The sequence below is a fragment of the Mobula birostris genome, chromosome 5 (genome assembly GCF_030028105.1).
Source record: "Mobula birostris isolate sMobBir1 chromosome 5, sMobBir1.hap1, whole genome shotgun sequence".
Lineage (NCBI taxonomy): Eukaryota > Metazoa > Chordata > Chondrichthyes > Myliobatiformes > Myliobatidae > Mobula > Mobula birostris.
Genome location: NC_092374.1, coordinates 197,119,094 through 197,143,748, shown reverse-complemented (window position 1 = coordinate 197,143,748; position 24,655 = coordinate 197,119,094). Strand labels below are relative to the sequence as shown.

Genomic DNA, 24,655 nt, shown 5'->3' with positions numbered 1-24,655 from the left:
GACAGTCTCGGTACTGCAGGGTCCCCGAAAGCGAAACCATTCTGAACCAGGAAGTACCGGGAGTTAACATGGCTTCGAAACGACAGGACGAGAGTTTTACTGAGGAGGTAATTTGTCCCATCTGCCTGGATTTCTTCACCGAACCTGTCACTCTGGAATGTGGACACAACTTCTGTCGCTCCTGTATCACACAGTGTTGGGAAAGACAGGAGAGAAACTCCTGTCCGGAATGTAGAGAGGAGATTGCAGACCGCACCCTAAAGGTCAATCGGGCCTTGGCTAATCTGTCTGAGAAAGCTCGAAAACTAAACCTGAATCCGAAAGGGAAGGAAAATAAACTTTACTGCGAGGAACATGAGGAAGAGCTGAAGCTGTTTTGTGAGACGGACAAGACACTGATCTGCGTGATCTGTGTGACTGCGCGGGAACACAAGTCCCACAACTTCATGCCGGTTAAAGAAGCCGTTCAAGTCTACAAGGTAAATACAAATCACTTTCGCTCGTCTGTTTCTGTTGTACCATGTATTGTGTCCAATCCATTCACTCTTTAATTCCCAGGATCGGGTTAGATCTTCCTTCGACTCTCTCACAAAGAACAAAGCAGACTTTGAGGAAATGGAGCAGCAACAGAAGGAGAAGATTTCCGGAGTACGGGTGAGGCTTCTGAGTTGAATTTCTGACATTGTCCCCTTTAGTGTAGAATAGCTGAATATTTCAGCTCCAGTGGCCTGGGCTCAATCTGACATCTGGTACTGTCTGTGTGGAGTTTGCATGTTCTCCCTGTGATCACGACAGTTTCAGTCACATCCCAGGGACAAATTGGTTAAATGGTTAATTGGTTCCTGGAATTAACCCCATTGACTTCTTCAAAGACGGCACCGGTGAACCTCAGCAATGTTCTGCGGGCTGCTGACAAAACGAAATGTATATTTTCTCAATTGCCTCTCACTGCAAACTGTAGTCTGTAATTTCCTTTTAAGCAACTCACTTTTCAAATGTTTTAATTAATTTGCAATTTTTCTGTCTTCTGAAGCACTCTGCCGACATAGCTGTCAAACACGCAATTATGGCACGTTTAAGTGGATGAAGGTTAAATTTCTCACTTTTCACCCTTAAGCCATGACTTCTGGTTGTATTCCCATCCAACCTGAGTGGAAAAAGCCTCCTTGCATTTACCCGACCTACACATCTCATAATTTAATTAGGAGCCTTGCTTCATCTTTCCTGTAGGTAGGTAACTAAAATTGCACACAGTACTCCAAATTATGCCACAACAATGTCTTCTACAACTTCAACATAACATCCCATCTCCTGCACTCAAATCATTTATTTATGAAGGTGAATGTGCCAAAAGCTTTCATTGGATCTTATCTACCTGGGACACTACTTTCAACGAATTATGGGGTTGTATTCCCAGATCCCTTTGTTCTACCACGTTCCTCAGTGTCCAACATTCACCATGTTGGACCTACCCTGGTTGGTCCAACTGAGGAGTAAAACCTCACACTTATCTGCATTAGGTTCCAGCTGCCATTCTCAGCACGTTTCCCAGCTAATGCAGACCCCTCTGCAAGCCATGATAGTCAGTATTTTATTCTGACAGGTGCATACAGATTTTGTACTCTCAAAATTTTCCTTCTGAAGGCCTCCCATTTTCCAAGTACAGCTTTGCTGGAAAACAGACTGTCCGAATCCACACTTGCCTGATCATTCTGATCCCATCAAAACTGGCCTTTATCCAATTCTGAATCTGAACCTGCAGACCAGACATATCTCTTTGCATATTTACTTTGAAAATAATGGCTTTGTGTTCAAATGATCCGAAGTGTTCCCCGACACAAACTTCTGTCACCTGCCCTGTCTGATTCCCTAACTGCAGATCCAGAATCACACGCTCTCTTGACAGGACTTCTGCATACTAATGAAAGAAACTCAATTGAATACATTTGACAAACTGTCCTTTTACAGTATGGGATTCCTAGACAATATGTGGAAAGTTAAAATCACCTGCTGCAACAACCTTGTGTTTCTTGCAACAAATCTCTTTACAAATTTGTTCCTGTAAATCCCCCCCTCAGTATCCCCATTGACACAGTCATACCTTTCTAATGTCTCAGTTCCATCCTTAACACCTCACTAGCTGAGTTCCCTAGTCTGTCCTGACGGAGCACTGCCGTGACATGTTCACTGATTAGGAATGCCACCCCTCCTTTAATCCCTCCCGCTCTGTCACGTCTAAAACAACAGAACTCCGGAATACCGAACTGCCAGTCCTGTCCCTCCTGCAACCGTCTCACTAATGGTGACAAAGTCATAATTCCTGGTGTTGTTCCATGACCTGAGCTCATCCGCCTTTCCTACAATACTTCTTGCATCGAAATATACACAGCTCAAGACACTCATCACACAATGTTCAAAATTTTGATTTCTGACTTTGTCTGAGATCTTACCAGACATCTGCCTCCACAAAGTTCCTACTAACTGTTCTGGCACTCTGGTTCCAACCTCCCTGCAACTTTAGTTTAAACCCCACCATGCAGCATTAAAAGACCTTCCCGCTAGGAGATTAGTAACTCACCAGTTCAGGTGCAAACCACCCCTTCTGTACAGGTCCTACCTTCCATGGAAAAGAGCCCAATGTCTAAAAATCTTATTCCCTCCCTCTGACACCAACTCCTTAGCCATGTGTTCAACTGTATAATCTTCCTATTTCTGGCCTCACTAGCACGTGGCATGGGGATTCCTGAGGTCACAACCCTGGAGGTCCCACCCTTTCAGTTAGCACCTAACTCCCTGAACTCCCTTTGTAGAATCTCGTCATTCATCCTACCCACATCATTGGTACTGACATGAACAACTTCTGGCTGTTCATCCTCCCACAAGAATGCTGAGGACTCTATCTGAGATGTGCCAGGCCCTGGTATCCGAGCAGAAACTTACTATCTGGGAATCTCGTTCTCACCCACAGAACCTCCGGTCCGTTCCCCTAACTAACAAATCCCCTATCACCACAGCATGCTTCTTGTCCTTCCTTCCCTTCTGAGTCACAGAGCCAGACTCAATGCCAGAGACCCGACCACTATGACTTTCCTCTGTTAGGTCAAGAGCCCACCAACCCCAGCAGTGTCCAAAGTGATATACCCGTTGTTGATAGGGATGGCCACAGGGATACTCTGCAGTGGCTCCGTAAAACCTTTCCCCTTCCTGACTACCACCCAGTTTCCTGTGTCCTGCACCTTGGGTGTATCTACCTCTCTACATGTCCAATCTATCACCCATTCAGCCTCCCAAATGATTGCAATTAGCAAACAGGCAACAGCTGATCCTGATGACTTTCAACTAATTGTCAGGGACTTCAATCAGGCTTGTTTGAAGAAGACTCTGCCTAGTTATCATCAGCATATCACATGCAGCCCCAGGGGACCCAATACTCTCGCCCACTGTCACACTATGATGAGGAAAGCTTCCCTACCGCATGCCTAGACTGCATTTCAGGAAATCTGATCACTTGGCCACCCTCCTTCGACCTGCATCCAGGCGGAGGGTGAAGAGCAAGACTCCAGAGATGAGGACAACACTGAGGTAGTTGTGTGAGGCTGAGGAGCGGCTGCAGGTTTGCTAAAGTCGGTAGACTGGGCTGTGTTCAAAGACTCAACAGACAGTCAAATTGAATAAATCACGGCTATCACAGTCTCTAAATAATTCAGAATTTTCCCTAACCAGAAACCTGGATGAATCAGATGAGTAACATTCTGGTCTGACAAGTTACAAGCTTCAGTGGCTGAGATGGGAGAGACTGCACACACAACAACTGTTGCCCGGGTGCTTCACCAGTCGCAGCTTTATGGGAGAGTGGCAAAGTGAAAGCCACTGTGGGGGGAAAAATCTCACATGAAATCTCCCCTTGAGTTTGCCAGAAGGTATGTGGGAGGCTCTGAAGTCAGCTGGAAGGAGGCTCTGAAGTCAGCTGGAAGAAGGCTCTACGGTCTGACAAAATGAAAGTCGAGCTTTTTTGCAATCAGACTATGCGCTATGTTTGGTGTAAGCCGAACACCGCCTATCGTCAATAACACACCATCACTACTGTGAAACATGGTGGTGGCTGGATCATGCTGTGGGGATGCTTCACTGCAGCAGGCCCTGGAAGGCTTGTGAAGGTAGAGGGTAAAATGAATGCAGCAAGATACACAGAGGTCCAAGGGGAAATCCTGATACAGTCTGCAAGAGAAGTGCGACTTGGGATAAGGTTTGTTTTCCAGTGAGAGAATGGCTCCAAGCAGAAAGTCAAAGCTACACAGGAATGGCTTAAAAGAACAATGTCCAGGATTGGCCAAGTCAGAGTCCAGTCCTCAATCCAACTGAGAATTCATTGCTGGACTTGAAAAGGGCTGTTCACTCACGATCCTCATGCAATCTGGCAGAGCCTGAGTACTTTTGTAAAGAAGAAAGGGGAAAAATTGCAGTGTCCAGATGTGCAAAGCTGATAGAGACCTGTACGCACAGACTCGAGGCTGTAATTGCTGCCAAAGGTACATCTACTAAATACTGACTTGAAGGGGATGAATACTTATGCAATCAATGATTTTGTGTTCTATATTTATAATTAATTTAGATCACTTTGTATGGATCTGTTTTCACTTTGACACAAAGAAATCTTTTTCTGTTGCATAGTGTCAAAAAAAGCCAAATTAAATCCACTGTTGAAAAACAATACAATATGAAAACTTCCAAGGGGGGTGAATACCTTTTCTTGGCACTGTACATCAGAATGCTCTTCATTGACTACAGCTCGGCCCCTCAAATCTAATCAATAAGATTCATGTCCTAAGTCTCAATATCTCCTTGGCAACTGGATCCTCATTTTTCAAACCGCAGTCAATTCAGATTGGTAAAATAATCTCCACCATTTCCCTCAGCACAGGAACACCACAACATTACGTGTCAGCCCCCTGCTCTACTCACATTATGACTGGAAGGTGAAGTGCAAATCCAGTGCCATAGTTAAGTTTGCTGATAACATCACAGTCATTGGCCAAATGAAGGGTGCTGACAAATCAGGATATTGGAGAGACATGGAAAATATGGCTGAGTGGTGTCATAACAACAACCTCTCACTCAATGTCGGCAAGACCAAGGAGGTTATTGACTTCAGCAGGATGAAACTGTAGGTCCATAAGCCAGTCCTCATTGGCGTATCAGAGGAGGAGAGGGTCAGCAACATTAAATTCCTACGTGTTATCATTTCAGAAGATCTGTCCGAGTTCCAGCACGTTAGTGGCATGACAAAGAAATCTCGGCAGCACCTCTACTTTCCTAGAAGTTTGTGAACATTCGGCATGACGTCCAGAACTGTGACAAATTTCGATAGATGTGTGGAAGAGACTATATTTACAGGTTGCATCGTGACCTGGTATGTAAATGCCAATGCCTTTGCGCAGTAAAACCTACAATAAAGTGGACATGACCCAGTCTATCACAGGTAAAGCCCTCCCCACCATTGAGCACATTGACTTGGAGCATTGTCACAGGAAAACAGCATCCTTCATCATCGACCCAAATCGTCTAGGCTATGCTCTCATCTCGCAGCTGCCATTGGGAATAAGGTACAGGAACTTCAGATCCAGCACCACCAGGTTCAGGATCAATTACAACTGAAACATCAGGCTCCTGAACCAGTGGGGATAACTTCACTCACCCCGTCACTGAACGGTTCCCACTGAACTGGACTCATGATCAATAACACTTCATCTCACATTCTCTATATTGTTTATTTATTATGATGGATTTTTTTGTCTTTCTTCTTGTATTTGGACATTTGTTGCTTTTTCTTTGCACATTGATGGGTGCAGTCCTTCATTGATTCAATTGTGTTTCTTGTATTTAACGTGACTGCCTGCAGGAAAAGGAATCTCAGAGTTGTACACGGTGATACATCTGTACTTTGGTAATAAACAAAACAATATAGTAAATTAATCTTCCCCTTTCACTTGACAGAAACAATCACACATCCTTCAGTCCCACGTCACATCACAGTTTGCTGAACTGCACCAGATTCTCACTGAGAAAGAGCAGCGCATACTCAGAGATCTCAGGGAAGAAGAGGAGAGTATCCTAAATCCAATGGAGAAAAATCTTCGAGAGATTCAAAAGAATTTAAATTCTATTCAGGAGGAGATCTCAAGGTTACAGGAACAGATGGATCAAAAAGAGAGTGTGATATTTCTCAAGGTGAGAGATTATATTTCTCTTTGCTTTTGTAAAAGTAGACAAAACTGTGATCAATACATTTGAAGTAACTGTGACATTTACAGTTGGTTGTAAACTGATTTACGACAGAGAAATGTTTCAGAAGTTCAGGACTGTTGTCCCAAAACTGGACTTCCAGAATATCGGTATGTCACTGGACCATCTGCAATCTTCTTCTGAATGAGTTACTCTGAAGATAACACTGAACTGGTGATTGTTTCCTCAGTTCCCATATCAAACATCCCTGAAACTTACATTAATATCCAGTTCCAGTCACACACTGTGAGTGTGTCTGGTGCCGTGGGTGTGAGGGTCTCTCTGTCAATCAGTGAGAGTAAAGGATCAATTCCAGAATGTGACCCAGACATCAGATTTATCATCAATAGGTAAATGTGCTTTCCATTAGATTAGAGAATTAAGGGAAACCTACACTGTTTTTACATTTTCAGAAATACTCCTTGTCATTTACCATGTGGTTCTGTGTTGTTGGTACATGCGTGTGACTGTAGGAATGTGAATTTACAACATCTTGTAATGATTTGGATGAAATTCAGGATGAGGACTGTCAGTTTCAGTCTGTTCAGATTTGTGTTTTATTTATTTCAGGAGGAAACTCGTCGGAAGAGGAGGTAGGATCTGCTCTTTGCTGAATCTCTGTATGGATTTGTAAACTAGTTCAGCATTGCAGTTCATAACCAACAATTTTATATTTGCAGAATTAGTGACGACATCCAGGAATTCTTAGTGACAGACGGTGCCCTTCCAGTTGAAAAATTCGATCACCTCTATTTATTGAACTCAGCACTGAGAGAAACACTTGATGCCATCAATCGAGGTAAAACTTACACTGATTTGTTTGTCCTTGTTTACAAGACACAATTAATTAGAATGAGAAGCAAAGATTGTCTGTAACAATGGGCTGAAGGGGGACTGTAGTTTTATTCCAGCTTCAATCCTCCCTGCTGGGAAACATCAGTGTCACATGGTCAGCTGGAGATGTCTGACCCCTGAACACACCGACACAGGGGCACAATACAACCAATACACGGGACTGTTAGATGTCCCACTGCATCCTGGACCCGTTCAGACTGTACAAACCCGACAGGACACAAGTGTGAATCCTGCCACATAATCTGGGGAATTAATATTTATTTAATGACATTATAGGGAATAAAGGGCAGGCACTGTAGTGTAGTGGTTAGTGCAAAGTTATTCCAGCTCTGGGTGCCAGATTTCGAGTTCAATTCCAGCGCCGTATGTAAGGATTTGTATGTTGTCTCCTTGACCGCATGGGTTTCCTCCCACCATCTAAAGATGTAGCAGTTGGTAAGTTAGTTGGGCATTGAAAGTTGTCCTGTGATTAGACTCGAGTCAAATAGGTGGGTTGTTGCTCAGTGTGGCTCGTTGGGCTGGAAGGGCTTGTTCCATACTGTACCTCTAAATGAAATAAAGCTTGTATCAGTGTGGTGTCCAGTATTGTCAGAAAGACACACACGAGACCCTCGTGAACCACTGACCCTGTCTGACCTGTCTGTGACTGCAGACTCAGGTCTGCCCCCTGCTGGACTCACGAGTCTCACTGTTGTTATCAAACCACCACATTGAATCATTATCAGACTGAGCCCAGACACACCAACCAGTTTTGACCACGGTCAAGATTTCACCAGCACCTCCTCTTTTGTAATGTGATATGTTCCAAAATGTAATTTGCTGAACTTATTTTCCTCAATTGCTTGGATTCCGTGACATCCCTGGGAAATGCAGATAAGAAATATCAATTTAAAACCTCTTCGTTCTGCAAAGACTCCAGATTGTTCCTTAAAGAGACCAATCCTTTCATGAGCTACTCTTTCATTTAATTTACATATCGAACCCCTTAAAACTGTCCTTTACCTCAATGCCGGAGTAATCACATGTTCACTTTCTGCCCTTAAATTTCCCTCATCCGTACACTCCTCTGTCTCTGAAACTCCTCAGGTCAGAGAGCTGTGACCAGGCGTTTCTCAGAGTTCAATCCTCCCTCGTTCACTCTTTGTGACCAGAGCCTTCACGATGTATTTTCTCAGTTCCCTCAGTAACCTGGTCACACTGTGTCTGTGCTGACCATCAGACCAAATTAAACTAATTCCACCTGCCTGCCCACGTTCCACATCCCTCCATTCCCTGCCTGTTCATCTGTCTGTTGAATCACCTCTTAAACATTGCTGTTGTATCCATTTCCCCAATACTCCTATTTATTTAACCTGGTGTTCAACAGACATGTTTCATGTCTCCACTTTATCCCATTGTGAAGCACTTTGAGTTACATCGTTTGTATGAAAAGTGCTCAGTAAATTAATTCTTCTTATTATTATTCTACTTCTATTTTTCTCTCAGTTCAAGCTGGTAAAGCCTGAGGAATGGGCACAGCCAAGCACACTAATTTCTCAATTGCTAGGAACTTTTGACTATTCTAGTGGTGTTTAGTATTGTGGCCTTCTCAAGATTTACAGAAATATTCCTGTGTGGGTCTAATTTGTTAATGCTATTATCTGGTGACTTTGGGATGATACCAGTTGTAGACATTACCAATAGTAATAAATGATAATGTATTTATTATTATTATTATTATTATTATTATTATTAATACTCCAAATCTGAAAACAAGCAGCTGGAGGAACTCAGCAGGTCAGGAAGAGTCTGCAGAGACAAAGAGATAGTCAAAGTTTCAGGTGGAGACCCTACATCAGAGTCCTGCCTCTCTGGTCTCTTGTGAGACCAAGTGAGACCTCACCAAGGTTTCAATAGCTGCAACAGGACTTGCCAACTTCCACGCTCAATGCCCTGACTGGTGAAGACAAGCTTGTCCTACACCTTCCTGACCAGACTCTGCACTTGTGTTGCCCCTTGAGGGAGCTGTGGTCTTGGACCTCACTGCTCCAGGTTAAACTCCATCAGCCATTTCTCCATCCAGATCTCCAACTGAACCTTGTCCTACTGTATCCTTCAACAATCTTCTTGCTATCCACAACTCCACCAAATTTGTGCCAATTCAAGTGTGCAGGCCACATATATCACTCACCAACAGAATTACCAGCAGTGAACTCTGTGAAATATCTCTGTTCACAGACCTCCAGACAGAATAACACTCCTCCACCACAGTCCTCTGTCTTCTGTGGCCAAGCCAATTGTGAATCCAATCGACATTCCTGTTTAGTAATATGGATACGTTGCAAGACATAGCGACACATTTGTCTTAATTCCCAATCTCCCATAGCTGTCTCCATGGGAAGTACATGAAATGCCTCTCCCATCTCCTGTGACTCCAGATATCAATGACCACATTGATCCTGAATGGGCTGAACCCCTGGATCAGGACTGAGAGTGGAATGTGGGTGATGGGGTGGTGGAGGTGGGTTTGTGGCAAAGGGGACAAAGATCTTCTCTTTCCATCTGCATTAACAGTTCATCCACACGCTTCTCACCACTGGCCCATCTGGTTCTGGTTCCATCTGCCATTCTTCTCTCTCCTAATAGTTCCCATTATCACCTCCTTCACTGATAATGTTCCATCACACTCTCTCCTTGCTCTATCTCCCTCTCATTTTATGCTAGGTCTCCCCTCTCCACTCTCAGTCCTGATGTAGGGGTTTGACCCGAAACGTCGACAGTCCCTTTTCTCCCACAGATACTGCTCGACCCACTGCGTTCCTCCAGCAGATTATGTGAGGCCCGATAATTCGATATATTTAAGGTAGATTTAGAGAATCTTTTGAAAGATTGAGAGATTGAGGTTTTGGGGAACTGGTACAGAAGAAGAATTGATGCCGGTATCGATTAGTCACTGTCACATTGAATGAAGGGTCTGTTCCTGTGCTGTACTGTTCTATGTTCTCTGTTCAGACGAATGAGAGGAGATATCAGGGAAACACAAAATTCTTCCCGGGTTCAACAGACAGGATGCAGGGAGGATGTTTCCCTTGTCTGAGGAGTTGAGGGTCAGGGGTCACTGTCTCAGGATGGTGAACCCTCAGAGGATGGTGTGTCTGGAATTCTCTGCACCGGAGGCTGTGGGGTCTCAGTCATTCAGTTCATTTAGAGTCACAGAGTCAGTGTCTTACAGCACAGAAACAGGCCCTTCAACCCATCAACTCATCCCATTGGCTGGCATTAGGTCGGTCTCCTTTTCTGTCTTGTGCACTGCAGTGTCTGTCTGAGTGTCTCTTAAACACAGTGATTGTATCTGATTCCATCACCTCCTCTGGCAGCAAGTTCCAACATCAACCACTCACTGTTCAAATAAACTCACCTTAAACTCCTTCCTCCCACCTCAGACATGTGACCTCTTGTATTTGATCCCCCTCCTGTGGGAAGAAGATTTCAACTATCTGCTCCGTCTGTGCCCCGGTTTTAATGGATTGTTGGGAATAGACTAACAGAGTTGTTAATGTTTTGGGTGGATAATTAGGGAATTGGTAAGGGAGTATGGTCTTGTCGATTTGCAGATTAACCCAACAGTAGCCTGGCCAGGAGTTCAAATTTGGATATTTCCAGATGTGGAAATAGATTTGTCATTACTGGGGATAGACAGGGTCTTGTGGGTGATGAGATGGTGTCTGGTCATATATGGCAGCAGTATTTTGCCCTTTTTGCCTATTTTCACCGATGGATCTAAAGACCCAGTCAGTAATGGGTGGGGTCTGTGATATTTATCCCCTGGTTTAGTGTCGAGCTGGGGAAAAGGCTGACAGGTGGATTATCTGTCTATACAGCAGAAGTTATGGCCATTATCATTAGTTTGATGCTGCTGCATGGGCAACAGCCGGTTCTTCAGATCTTCCCACACAGGCTTGCACCCTGGAGAGGACACAGTCCACCAGAGGTGCAAACCCATAATCCCCTGGGATTGATGGCTGCCTATGAGTTCAGGGGAGGGGCCATTTGGGAAGGAATAAGAGGGAAGACGCTTGGTTGGTGAGATTGAGGTTGGGACACACAGATTTTCACTCCACTTTGGTGCTTGTTGGTAAGTATGGGAATGAGTCATGTGATTTTTTTTAAGGTATCAGAGACAGTGGAACATGCGATCATGGTGTGCCACAGATATTTGGTAAATGCAGGAAGCTTCTTAATCAATTATTGTGTAGATCTGTGGTGCCCAGGCTGCAGGATATTCTGGCATCTGAAGCAGGGATGGATAAGTCATGTGGGACCATGGTTAACTTTTTAATTAAAAGAGGTTTGGGAGGCAGGACCTGATCCCTGTGACAGCTCCTATCATACTCCAGTCCAGTAGGTGGCGGTAATGCACCTTCCTGATCGGTGCGAGCTGCCATTAGCACAAAAGTCAGTGGAAGAAGAAGGTTCGGTGCTCAGTTGTCAGCTGGACTCTGGATTCTCGTCTCAGTCTCGTATCGTGTATCGATTCTCGTCTCAGATACTCCAGCACCTGGGTCCTTACCGTCCTCGCCTCGGACTCTCGTCACAATATGTGTATCATCAGTAGGTACGGGTGAGGGGCCAGAAGACTGTAGGTGGCTATTGCTGAACATTTATTTAAGATCGACTGTCGGGGAAAAGCCTGGGAAGTACAGACCGGTGAGCGTAATATCAGTGGTGGGTACATTAATGGAGGGGATTCTGAGAGACAGGATCTACATTCATTTGGAAAGGCAAGGACTAGTCAGGGATACCCACTGTGGCTTTCTGCATGGATGAAGAAGACCGATGATGGAAAAGCAGGAGACATTGTCTACATGGACTTTAATGAGATATTTGTAAAGGTAGTTTATGGTAGAATATTCCAGAGAATTAGATCACATGGGCTACACTACCATCTGGCCAATTGGATACAGAGCTGCCTGGGTTGTGACCTGTGTCCAGTGGTGTACAGCAGGGTTGGGCGCTGGTCCACTGTTTTCATCATTCATATGAATGATTTGGAAGTGGGAGTAGGTGACATGTTCTGTATGTTTGTGGAGGACTCTATATTGTTGGACACTGAGGACTGGAGGACTTCATAGTCATAGTCATAGTCATACTTCATTAATCCCGGGGGAAATTGGTTTTTGTTACAGTTGCACCATAAATAATAAATAGTAATAGAACCATAACTAGTTAAATAGTAATATGTAAATTATGCCAGTAAATTATGAAATAAGTCCAGGAGCAGCCTATTGGCTCAGGGTGTCTGACCCTCCAAGGGAGGAGTTGTAAAGTTTGATGGCCACAGGCAGGAATGGCTTCCTATGATGCTCTGTGCTGCATCTCGGCGGAATGAGTCTCTGGCTGAATGTACTCCTGTGCCCACCCAGTACATGATGTAGTGGATGGGAGACATTGACCAAGATGGCATGCAACTTAGACAGCATCCTCTTTTCAGGCACCACCGTCAGAGAGTCCAGTTCCATCCCAACAACATCACTGGCCTTATGAATGAGTTTGTTGATTCTGTTGGTGTCTGCGACCCTCAGCCCGCTGCCCCAGCACACAACAGCAAACATGATAGCACTGGCCACCACAAACTCGTAGAACATCCTCAGCATCGTCCGGCAGATGTTAAAGGACCTCAGTCTCCTCAGGAAATAGAGATGGCTCTGACCCTTCTTGTAGACAGCCTCAGTGTCCGTAGACCAGTCCAGTTTATTGTCAATTCGTATCCCCAGGTATTTGTAATCCTCCACCATGTCCACACTGACCCCCTGGATGGAAACAAGGGTCACCAGTACTTTAGCTCTCTTCAGGTCAACCACCAGCTCCTTAGTCTTTTTCACATTAGGCTGCAGATAATTCTGCTCACACCATGTGACAAAGTTTCCTAACGTAGCCCTGTACTCAACCTCATCTCCCTTGCTGATGCATCCAACTATGGCAGAGTCATCCGAAAACTTCTGAAGATGACAAGACTCTGTGCAGTAGTTGAAGTTCTTGGGTTATAAGGAGAGGCTGGATAGGCTGGGAATTTTCCCTGGAGCTTAGGAGGCAGCCAGAGGAAGTGCAGAAGTGGGTGCTGTTATATATTCTTAAATAGAATGGAACTGGTTCATGGATAGGAAAGGGTTAAAGCAATGATGGGCAAATGGGACTAGCTCGCTGAAACAAGTTGGTCAGCACGAGTGAATTCGGCCGAACAGCCTGCCTTACCTCCTCTTTGAATGCCTCCAGTATTCACTCACCCCATCCTCATCTAACTCCAGTGTTGCTCCCCTCCTTTCTCATAAACATTTCCACTGGTTATCTTCCTTTTTCCTTTCTCTTGTTGAGTTGGCTTGCAGGTACAACAGGTTGTTAAGAAGGGAAACAGAATGTTGGCCTTCATTGCTAGAGGGATTGAATTCAAGAGCAGGGAGGTCATGTTGCAACTATACAGGGTACTGGTGAGGCCGCACCTGGAGTACTGCGTGCAGCTCTGGTCTCCATACTTGAGGAAGGATATACTGGCTTTGGAGGCAGTGCAGAGGAGGTTCACCAGGTTGATTGCAGAGATGAAGGGGTTAACCTATGAGGAGAGATTGAGTGCCTGGGATCATACTCTTTGGAATTCAGAAGAATGAGAGGGGATCTTATAAAAACATACAAAATTTTGAAAGGGACAGATAAGATAGAAGTAGGAAAGTTGTTTCCATTGGTAGGTGAGACTAGAACTCCGGGACATTGCCTCAAGATTCAGGGGAGAAGAGTTAGGATGGGGATGAGGAGAAACTGTTTTTCCCAGAGAGTGGTAAATCTGTGGAATTCTCTACCCAGGGAAGCAGTTGAGGCTTCTTCACTAAATATATTTAAGATACAGTTAGATAGATTTTTACATAGTAGGGGAATTAAGGGTTATGGGGAAAAGGCAGGTAGTTTACGGACAGATCAGCCATGATCTTATTGAATGGCGGACAGGCTCGATGGGCCGAATGGCTTACTCCGGCTCCCATTTCTTATGTGAAACATCCACAGTCCATCTCCCTCCACATATGCTGCTTAAACCACTGAGTTCCTTCAGATTTTGTGTGTTTTGAGCGGGTAAGCTCCGCTCTCCATCCCAGAGGAAAAACCTCGGGAACGTTATAGTTGTCCATCCGCTGTAAAACCCCGGGAAAGGGTCCGGTCGGCCACTCGACTGCGCCTGAGGCCCAGCGGCCTCTCCTCCGGTCCCGGGGCCGCGCTGCCCGAGTCTCCCCCCGATCCCCGGAGACTCTCTAATTCTCTGCTTCTCCCCCCAGTCTCTGTCACCCTGGATGTGGAAACGGCGCATCCGCTGCTCGAGGTGTCTGAGGATCGGAAGAGTGTGAGACTGACCGGGACCCGGAGGGATCTCCCTGACACCGGGAAGAGGTTCACAAACCGGGCTTGTGTGCTGGGATCGGAGGGATTCACATCGGGGAGACATTACTGGGAGGTGGAGGTGACGGGGAATCGGTGGTGGAGTCTGGGAGTCGCCGCAGAGTCTGTGGAGAGGAAGAGATGGGTCACACTGAGTCCGGAGACCGGATTCTGGATCATCAGGCGGGTTAATGACGTGATGAAGGTTTACACCTCCCCTGTGTCCCGTCTCCCTGCCGGTCCCATCCCCGGGAGGGTGGGAGTTTATCTCAGTTACCAGTCCGGGACAGTTTCATTTTACAACGCGGAGACCAAGTCCCATCTCCACACCTTCACTGGGAATAAATTCACGGAGAAACTTTATCCTTCATTCGCGACTGGGAATGAAAACGAGTGGCTGAGAATCTGCTCCGGTTCCGCTCCGGGTCTGTAATCGGGTCGGGTCCCGGGACCGGCATCAGGAGTAAGTCAGTGTAAATATAAATGTGCGGAGAGTGAAATAAACACGATGTGAGAATTATCGATCCATTAATTTTAACTCGTTCACCGCATTAGCCGGGTGAGCAGCCAGAAGCCGTGGTCCATGTCGGTACCAATGACATGGGTCGGGCGAGTGACAGCTTCTGCTCAGGGAGTTCTGTACCGAGTTAAAGGGCTGGACCTTCAGGGTTGTGATCTCAGAATTGCTCCCTGTGCCAGGTGCTAGTGAGAACTGGGAAGATTATACAGTTTAACACGTCGCTGAGGATTTGGTGTAGGGAGGAGGGTATAAATTTTTGGATCATTGGTCTCTCTTCCAGGGGAGGTGGGACCTGTACCACAGAGACTGTCTGCACCTGAACTGGAAGGGGATTCATATGCTTGTGAGAAAGTTTGTTAATGCTGCATGGTGAGGTTTAAACTGGAGTTTCAGGGGGATGGGAACCAGAGTGCCAGAACAGTTAGTGGAGAAGTTGTTGAGACAGATATTGGTAAGACCTCAGAGCAAGTCAGGAATCAAAATGTTGAGCATGGTGTAACTAGTATCTGAGCTGTGTAAATATCAATAAAAGAAGTACTGTAGGAAAGGGGGATGAGCTCAGGACATGGATCAACACCTGGAATGATGATTTTGTGGTGCTCTGGGAGGGGTGTGGTCGACTGCTGCTGTGAAATAAGAAAGGTCTGACCACGTTAATGGGATTATATTACAGACCAGCCAACCATCCTGGGGATTTAGAGGAACAAATTTGTAAAGAGATCACAGACTGTAGCAACAAACATAAGATTGTTAAAGTAAGTGATTTTAACTTTCTACATATTGACTGGGAATCCCACATATTGACTGGTTACCAGAGGATAGGAGGAGAGCCAATGTTGTTCCACTGTTTAAAAAAGGCTCCAAACAAAAACCAGGAAATTATTGATGTCAGTTGTGGGAAAGTTATTGGAAGGTATTCTAAGGGACTGGATGTATAAATTTTGAGAGACATGGACTGATTAAGGATAGTCAGCATAACTTTGTGTGTGGTCGATCATGTCTAACCAATCTTACAGTTTTTTAATGAAGTTCCCAGGAAAGCGGATGAAGGCAAGGCAGTTGACGTTGACTACATAGGCTTTAGCAAGGCACTTCACAAGGTCCTGCATGAGAGGTTGGTCAAGGAGGTTCAGTCGCTCAGCGTTCAAGATGGGGTAGTAAATTGGATTAGACATTGGCTTTGTGGGAGAAGCCAGAGAGTGGTAGTAGATGGTTAGATGGTTGCCTCTCTAACTGGAGACCTGTGACTAGTGGTGTGCTGCAGGGATTGGTGTTGGGTCCCTTGATGTTTGTCATCGATATCAATGGTCTGGATGATAATATGGTCACTGGATGAGTAAATTTGTGAATGACACTGAGATTGGGGGTGTAGTGGACAGTGAGGGCTCTGCATCAGCTAGAGAAATGGGCTGAACAATGGCAGATGGAATTTAATGTCGACAAGTGTGAGGACAACCGGGGTAGCTCTTACACAGTGGATGGTCGGACACTGAGCAGTGTGGTATGTTACGTACCCCGTAATGAGTTAAAACAACCAGCAGAAATGGAACACAACTGGAGTCTGGTTTTGCTGTTAACAAATGCTATTTATTAGTAACTACGTAATAAAGTAACATAAAACCAGATAAATCAAGCAGGTTAACAAAAGTTATACATTTATAGGTCTGTAAATATCAAACCCCAAACTTCTTTAAACTTAGGATGGTATTTGATACAGTCTTTCGATGGGAGGTAAATGAAGTCAGTTCAGTTTGTGAAATTGAGTTGAGTCGAATTGAGGAGAGAGAGAGAGGTGTTGTACACAAGTGTGCCGATGCCATCGACCCTTCCGTGGTTCTCCGACTCCTTTAAGGTCACCGACTGTGACCACACTAAAGGGACCGTCTTCACGTGGTAAATCGATCAACCCAGGCAAGGGTTAAACACACTGATAGCTTTCCACCAGTCACCCCCTTACACACACTGATAGTCACAGATTGACTCTTCTTAATCGATCCTCAGCCCCACCTTTGTGGGCACTTAAAAGTTCAGTAGCATCTGCGTGTATTCTCCCGTGTGTCTACTAAAGAGATAATTACGGTGGTTTAAATACTGGTGCACGAAACACCAGCTGTCCATCATGTAGCTCCTCCCTTCTGTCACAATAGCAACTCACGAGCTGCTCGATCTCTCTCTCTCTCTCTCTCTCTCTCTCTGAAACAGCGACACACTCTCTCTCTGTTTAAAGGCACAGTCCATAATGAATAATCCTTAGGATTCCGTCACAGGTAGAACAAAGTGATCTGGGAATATAGGCCCATAATTTGTAAAAAGTAACGTCACAGGTAGATAGGGTCATAAAGAAAGCTTTTGGCACATTGACCTATCGAAATCCTGTATTGAGTACGGGAGATGGGATTTGATGTTGAAGCTGTGTAAGACGATGGTGAGGCCTAATCTAGAGTATTGTGTGCGGTTTTGGTTACCTGCTTACAGGAGAGATGTAAACAAGGTTGAAAGGGTACAGGGAAAAATGACAAGGATGTTGCCGGGTCTAGAGGACCTGAGTTATAAGGAAAGATAGATTAGGTTAGGACTGTACTCGGTAGAATGTGAACAATTGAGAGGAGATTTGATAGGGGTATACAACATTGTGAGTGCTTGTCACTCTCACTTTCAGCTTCCACCACTGGCTAGCAGTTTTGTGAAAAGGAGAGCTGAGTGTGTAAGTCTCCCGACACGCCCTGGTGCTCGTGAGCCAGAGCCCCAGATATGGGTAAATATCCCCATTGCCTTGTGAGCAGCCTCGGGAGAGACGGAAGCTACGGGAATAAACCCAGACAGCAAATCCAGAGTGGAGCCCCTAAGGCAGCTGGACATCATTGAACATCCTTCCGGCAGATCCGACAACCAAGCTGATGCCAAACAAGCTTCATAAGCTTTCCTTTGGACCACACTAGTGAGGGTGAGAGGGGGATTTTGACGACTGGACATCTCAGGGTCTCCATACCTTCTGCCTCGGCTTGTTATGATGATCATCATCACCCATTGTCCTTCGAGACAGATGGATGCCAACACCAATCGATGGGCTGAATGCAAGCAGGCTTTTTCCACTGAGGTGAGTAGGACTATAATCAGAGATCCTGGGTCAGGGTGAAAGGTGAAAAGTTTAAGGGGAACACGAGGGAAACTTCTTCACTCAGAGGGTCATAGGAGTGTGGAGGAGCTGCCAGCACATGGTCTATGTGAGCCCGATTTCAATGTTTAAGGGAAGTTTGGATTGTTACATGGATGGAGGAGTATGGCGGGCTATGGTCCCGGTGCAGGTCAATGGGAATAGGCAGTTTAAATGGTTTTGGCAGGAACTAGATGGGCTCAGGGGCCTGTTACTGTGCTGTACTTGTCTGTGACTCTGTCTATGGAGGGAAGTAGATAGTTGATGTTTTGTCTCGAAGCCCCCCATCCAGACTGAAAGGAAGAGCGGAGACAGTCAGCATGGAAAGGTGGGAGGAAGGGTGGAGTGAGAGCTGGCAACTGATCCAGAGAGGAAGGGGTGGAGTGTGGAAATGTGTCAGAAACTGGGAGGTGAGAGGTGGGAGGGACAAAGATGATGAAATCTGGTAGGAGAGGGAAGTGGAGCCTGGAATAAAAGGAGGAAGGTGATCAGGAGTGTGTGGGTGATGGGCAGATGGACAGGATGAGGGAGGAGGGTAAAGAGATAGGGTGATGGGGACAGGTGGATCAGGAGGAGAGAGAAAACTAAAAAGGAAAAAAAAGACGGGTGGAACGGCTACTGAAAGTCTGAGAATTCCATGTTCACATCACCGGAGGTCCATGAGCCAGTACTCGTCAGAGGATCAGGAGTGGAGAGGGTCGATAACTTTAAATTCCCTGGTGTCACTATCTCAGAGGACTTGTCCTGGACCCATCACATAAATTTTATTGTGAAGAAAGCAGGACAGCGACCTTACTTCCTCGAGAGTCTGTGGAGGTTTGGCATGACATCAAAAACCTTGGCAAACTTCTATAGATGTGAGGTGGGAAGTGCTGACTGGCCACATTACAGCCTGGTTTGGGAACACCACTGCCTCTGGGTGGAAAATCCTACAAAAGGTAGTGGCTTCAGTCCAGTACATCACGGGTAAAACCCTCCCAACCACTGAGCACATCTACATGAAACACTGCCGTAGAAAAGCAGCATCCACCATCAGAGATCCTCCCCACCCAGGCCATGCTCCTTTCTCACTGTTGCCATCAGGTAGAAGGTACACACGCCTCAGGACTTGTTCAAGAACAGTTACTACCCCTCAACCATCAGACTCTTGAACAAAAGAAGAAGATTACACTCAAGGACTCCGTTATTTTGTTATTTCATGGTCATTATTTATATTTGCAGAGTTTGTTTACTGTTTACAGTTCCTGATGTTTACAGTTTATAGTTAACATCAGGAATTGTAAACAGTTGACTATTAATTTGTTCAGTATACCCACAGAAAAGGAATCTCAGGGTGTATGTGGTGACATATGTGCACTCTGATAACAAATTTTGCTTTGAATTTTGAACATTGAACCAGTTTGCAGGCTGCCCTGTGGAGCGTGAGGAGCTGTTCCTCTCATTTAGGAGACAAATTGATCCGGGATCCCAACCAGCTTCCACATGGAATCAGTTATTCTGTCTGCAATTATTTTACCCCAGGAAATGCAGTGAAAGGAACAGCCGGTTGGTCAGGATCCACGTGGACAACGTTCTGGAATTCATTGAAATGCTGCCTGACACTCTGTGGTTTTCAAGTAATTTTTGTTCATTTTTAGTTTTTAAACCTTCTGATTCAAACGAACAAACAAACAAACAACAACAACAGCAAAATGATCTTTCCTTACAGGAGAGATACTGGCTCGGATAGAGGAATGGCTGACAGGCAGGAGGCAGCGTGGGAATAAAGGGGGCATTTTTTGGTTGGCTGCCCGTGACTAGTGGTGTCCTCAGGGATCAGTACTGGGACTGCGACTTTTCGCATTGTTTGTCATTGATTTAGATAATGGAATTGATGGCCTTGTGGCAAAGTTTGCAGATGATATGAAGATGGGTTGATGGGTAGATAGTGCTGAGGAAGCAATGTGATTGCAGCAGGATTTAGACAAATTTGAAGAATTGGCAAAAAAGTGGCAGGTGAAATAAAGTGTTGGGAAACATATGGAAATGCATTTTTGTTAAAAGAACAATAGTGTGGACCAAAATGTGGAGATGATTCAAACATCAGAGGCGCAGAGGGACTTGGGAGTCCTCATGCAAGACGGCCAGAAGGTTAATTTACAGGTTGAGTGTTTGGTAAAGAAGGCAAATACAAAGTTGGCATTCATTTCAAGGGGAATAGAATATAAAAACAAGGAGATAATGCTGAGGCTTTATAAGACACTAGTTAGGCCACACTTGGAATTTTGCCAATAGCTTTGGGCCCCATATCTCAGAAAAGATGTGTTGTCATTGGAGAGAATCTGGAGGTGGTTCACAAGGATAATTCCAGGAATAAAGGGGTTAACATATGAGGAGCGTTCAGCAGCTTTGCCTGTACTCACTGGAATTTAGAAGAATGCAGGGTCATCTCATTGAAACCTACCGAATGTTGGAAGGACTAAATAGGATGGATGTGGAGAAGGATGTTTCCTGTGCTGGGGATATCCAGAACTAGAGGGCACGGCCTCCAACTTGAGGGGCGACCTTTTAGAACAGAGGTAAGGAGGATTTTCCTTAGCCAGAGAGTAGTGAATCTGTGGGTTTCTCTGCACAGACTGCATGGAGGCCCAGTCCATGGGTATATTTTAGGTGGAAATTGATTGTTTCTTGATCAGTCAGGGCATCAAGGGATATGGTGAGAAGGCAGGTGTTTGGGGTTGAGTGGGATCCGGAATCAGTATGAAGGAATGGTGGAGCAGACTCGATAGTTTGAATCGCCTAATTCTGCTCCTCTGTCTTACGGTCTTGTGGTCTATCTGTCACAAAACATTCTGCAGATGCTGGAAACCCTGAGAATCTCAAACAAAGTGCTGGAGGAACTCAGTGGGTCAGGCAGCATTAAATAAAAGGAATAAACAGTCAATATTTTGCGCCGAGAACGTTCATCGGGACTCGAAAGAAAGCAGCAGAAGCCAAAATTAGATGGGGGAGGGTAAGGATCGGTGAGGCGGCGGTGGGAGCATGAAGGGAGAAGCTGGGAGGTGAGAGGTGGGAAAGGTGAGGGGCTGAAGAGAATCTGATGTTGAGGAGATGGACCCAGAATAAAGGGAAGGATGAAGGTTCCAGAGGGAGGTGATAGACCGGTGAGGAGAAGAGAAGGGGTGGCAGTTGAACCAGAATGGGGAATGCAAAAAGAGAGGGGGAAGGGGATGAGTTACCGGAAATTGGAAAAATAAATGTTCATGTCATCAGGTCGGAGCAACCGAAACGGAATATCAGGTGTTTCTCCTCCGACTTGAGTGTGTCCTCATCGTAGTAGCAGAGGAAACCCTGGGCCGACATATCAGAATGGGAATGGGAAGAGGAATTGAAATGGGTGGCCAGCGGGAAATCCTGCCCTTCGTGGCGGATGGTGATGTTAAACTTGATTCTGTTCCAGGTGAGTTGGAGCATTTTCCTGCAGTACCGGTTACCAACAGCAGGTGGCGACCCTCGCCGTGAGCTGATGTTATGGCCGCTCGCTGCCTCCATTGTCTGGTTGAAAGCGGTACTGCCATGAACGGAACTTCCAAACATTTATCAGGTGGATTGGTGCTCCTGAATTCAGAGCGTTAACGACGGATGACTGAGGTTGAGGGTCACGGAGTGGTGTACCCCTTTCTCCTCTCACCCCTCCTCGATGTGATCTTCAACTTCATTGCTTTCCACCCACTCACACTCGAGCCCTGTGAACCTCACTGTGAGCAGAAAGGCCCCCCACCAGGGAGTGAGGGGTCAAAGATCTTCACACACTGTTCCCCGGTGTGGGTTTCTTTCTGCCCCTCCTTCACGCGGTGTTCCAGAGCCTTATTCAGTCCATCCGTCACTCAGCCTCACTCACATGATCATTTGGGACACCAGTCACCTGAGCAAGGATTGAGTGAGACATTTGGGTGGGAAGGAGAGGCCAATGTAGGGGTCACAGGGAGCTACCACGTAGCAAAGGGAGTGGTGGGCAAGTGTTGGAGGCATGAGATCTGAGAAAGAGCGCACAGGAGGTAAGGGGCAGGGGAATTCCTGGAGGAGAGGACGTGAGGGATTTTTATTTTATTTATTTATTAAGAAAACACAGAATAGGCCCTTCTGGCCCCTTGCACCATGCCACCCAATTTAATCCTCATCAAATCATGGGACAATTTACAATTACCTCTTACCTTGCCAACTGGTACGTCTTTGGTCAGTAGGAGGAAACCTGAGGTCTTATCGGGAGAAGGCAGAAGATTGGAGCTGAGAAGGAAAATGGATCAGCCATGATTAAATGTCAGAGCAGACCTGATGGGCCAAATGGCCTAATTCTGCTCCTATATCTAATAGTCTTGTGGTCACTCAGTGAAAACGGACACAGTCATGGAGAGAAGATACAAACTTCTCACAGGCAGCAGCAGGAATTGAACCCGGGCCACTGGTAGTGTAGAGTATTGTGCCAACCAGTACGCTACCATGGCACCCTGGACCAAGGTTGAGGGAGGATCAGGTGAGTCTGGGTGTAAGTGAAGACAAGGCTTGGATAAAGGTAAATGCCTGAGTTTGCATGGTGTGTGTGTGTGTGTGTGTGTGTGTGTGTGTGTGTATCAGAGACAGAGAGAGAAGTTCTGAGACTTCTCAGCTTTCCAGATAGATATAGATTCAGCACTGGTCTATTTTTTACATAATTATTTTAAAACTAATTGAATGATGCTCACTGGGACAAAGTACTTCTGCACTGACATGTTAACCACTTTCCCAGTCACACTTATCGTGAGGTGGTTAAGTGTACTCCCTTCTCTCGTCAAACTATCTGCATATATCTTGTCAAAACAATCAGGAACACATTTTACAAAATCCGTTCTGTCAAATCCCTCAACACAATGATATCCCAGTCAATACTAACATTGTTGAAATCACCTCTTATTGCAATTTTAATATTCCAACCAGGATCTGCAATCTCTCTACATTTGGGCTCTCATAATTCCCACTGACTGTTGAGTTCCTATTATTAAAGTCCAACAAAGTGATTATGCCCCTGTTATTTATAACTTCAATCAATATAGTCTCACTGGATGCACTCCCATGCACTGTGGTGAAAATTGTTCCAATGTTCACCAACGTAGCCAAATTGCACATTCCCCCAGGAATATCCCTCTAAACTCTTCGGTGCTGTTCTCCTGAACTGACATTGTGACTCCCCATCCTCTCTGGCCTCCATTTCTATCACACCTCTCGCACCTGTACTCCGCAACACTGAGCTGCCAGTCCTGACAATCCATTGAAATTGTTTTTGGAACAGTTATCCTGTCATAATCCCGTGTTCCACATTCCCAGATGAAGACCTTGTGTTCGTCTGTTCTCGACGTCGATGAGGACGTCGACACCATTATGATGGTGTTGAGACTAGCGTGTGATTTGGATTTAAGTGAGGGAGAGTTGTGCAGCGTCAGCCTCACACTCTCTTCCCAATTCTCATCTGGATCCTGTGGTAAGACAGTTTCCAGACGGCTGGAGACGGGACTAGGCGCAGTGGATGACCAGGACGTCTCCTGTGTCTTGTCCTGCTCTACACGTTCCACGATGCTTGCCGAGACCGTCTTCTTGACCGTTGGACCTTCCATTGGTCTCATCCGCTCAATCCGCTGGAGTCTGTCTTCACTTGCTGGGATAGACAACTCCCTATCCCAGATGAAGACAATGAGGCGCTGGAGTCTGAGAGTCAGACAGGCAGAACAAAATCCACAATGGGAGGAGTGTGTGAAGACCTTTGACCCTTCACTCCCAGGTGGGGGCCTTTTTGCAAATGGAGTTGGGTTCACAGGGCTGGAGAGGGAGTGAGCGGAAAGGACTGGGGTTGAGGAGTGCATGGAGCTGGGGTGAGAGAGGAGGGGGAGTGCCAACACTCAAAGGGTGGAGTGGGAGTGAGTGGTCTGTAGGGGAACGCAGGAGGACGAAGCAGGATGTGGGGTTGTAGGAGAGAGGGTCGAAGGGAGGCTGCATCGTGATTGAGGGGCTGGGTAGAGTCTGAAGGAGGATCAGGTTTTGGAGTGTTTGATGGAAGGCCGGGAATCGTGATGGGGAGGCAGTGGGTAATGTTTTCTGTGCCTCAGCCTAGGTGTGTGTGTGTCTGTGTGAGTGTGGTGTGGCGAGCAGCCAGTGTCTATAGTGGCGTTGGCTCATCAGGCTTGGGCGAGGTTTGGTATTTGGTAGGTTTCTCTCATTTTGTTCTTATTTGTTCATCCTTTTTTGTTAGGGATGAGTAGAGTCATGAGAATCGCTCCAGGGGCAGTGCCTGTCTTTGGGATCTGGGAGGAAAATGGACCACCTTGAGGAAAGCCACAGGGAGAACTTGCAGAGTCCACACAGACAGTGCCAGAGGTCAGGATCGAACCTGGAGCTGTGAGTCAGCTGTTCTACCCACTGTGCCAGTGAACTGCCCA

At 45.9% G+C, this 24,655-nt stretch overlaps 1 protein-coding gene and 1 pseudogene across 4 annotated transcripts in view; both read left to right on the top strand.

The window, feature by feature from the left end:
- Window positions 1-35: 35 nt before the first annotated feature.
- LOC140198223 (zinc-binding protein A33-like) lies at window positions 36-24,493 on the top strand (annotated as a pseudogene).
- Window positions 15,734-24,655, top strand: part of LOC140198222 (valine--tRNA ligase-like) — a 40,707-nt gene continuing 31,785 nt past the window's right edge. The window contains exons 1-3 of one of the 4 annotated variants that reach the window (XM_072259266.1): window positions 15,734-15,810; window positions 17,715-18,152; window positions 21,649-24,614. In XM_072259266.1, the coding sequence (XP_072115367.1) occupies window positions 24,532-24,614 (83 nt within the window). In that variant the 5' untranslated portion in view covers window positions 15,734-15,810; window positions 17,715-18,152; window positions 21,649-24,531. Of the gene's footprint in view, window positions 15,811-17,714; window positions 18,153-18,651; window positions 19,826-21,648; window positions 24,615-24,655 lie in introns of those variants that run through there. The other 3 variants (XM_072259267.1, XM_072259268.1, XM_072259265.1) reach the window with 3 other exon arrangements.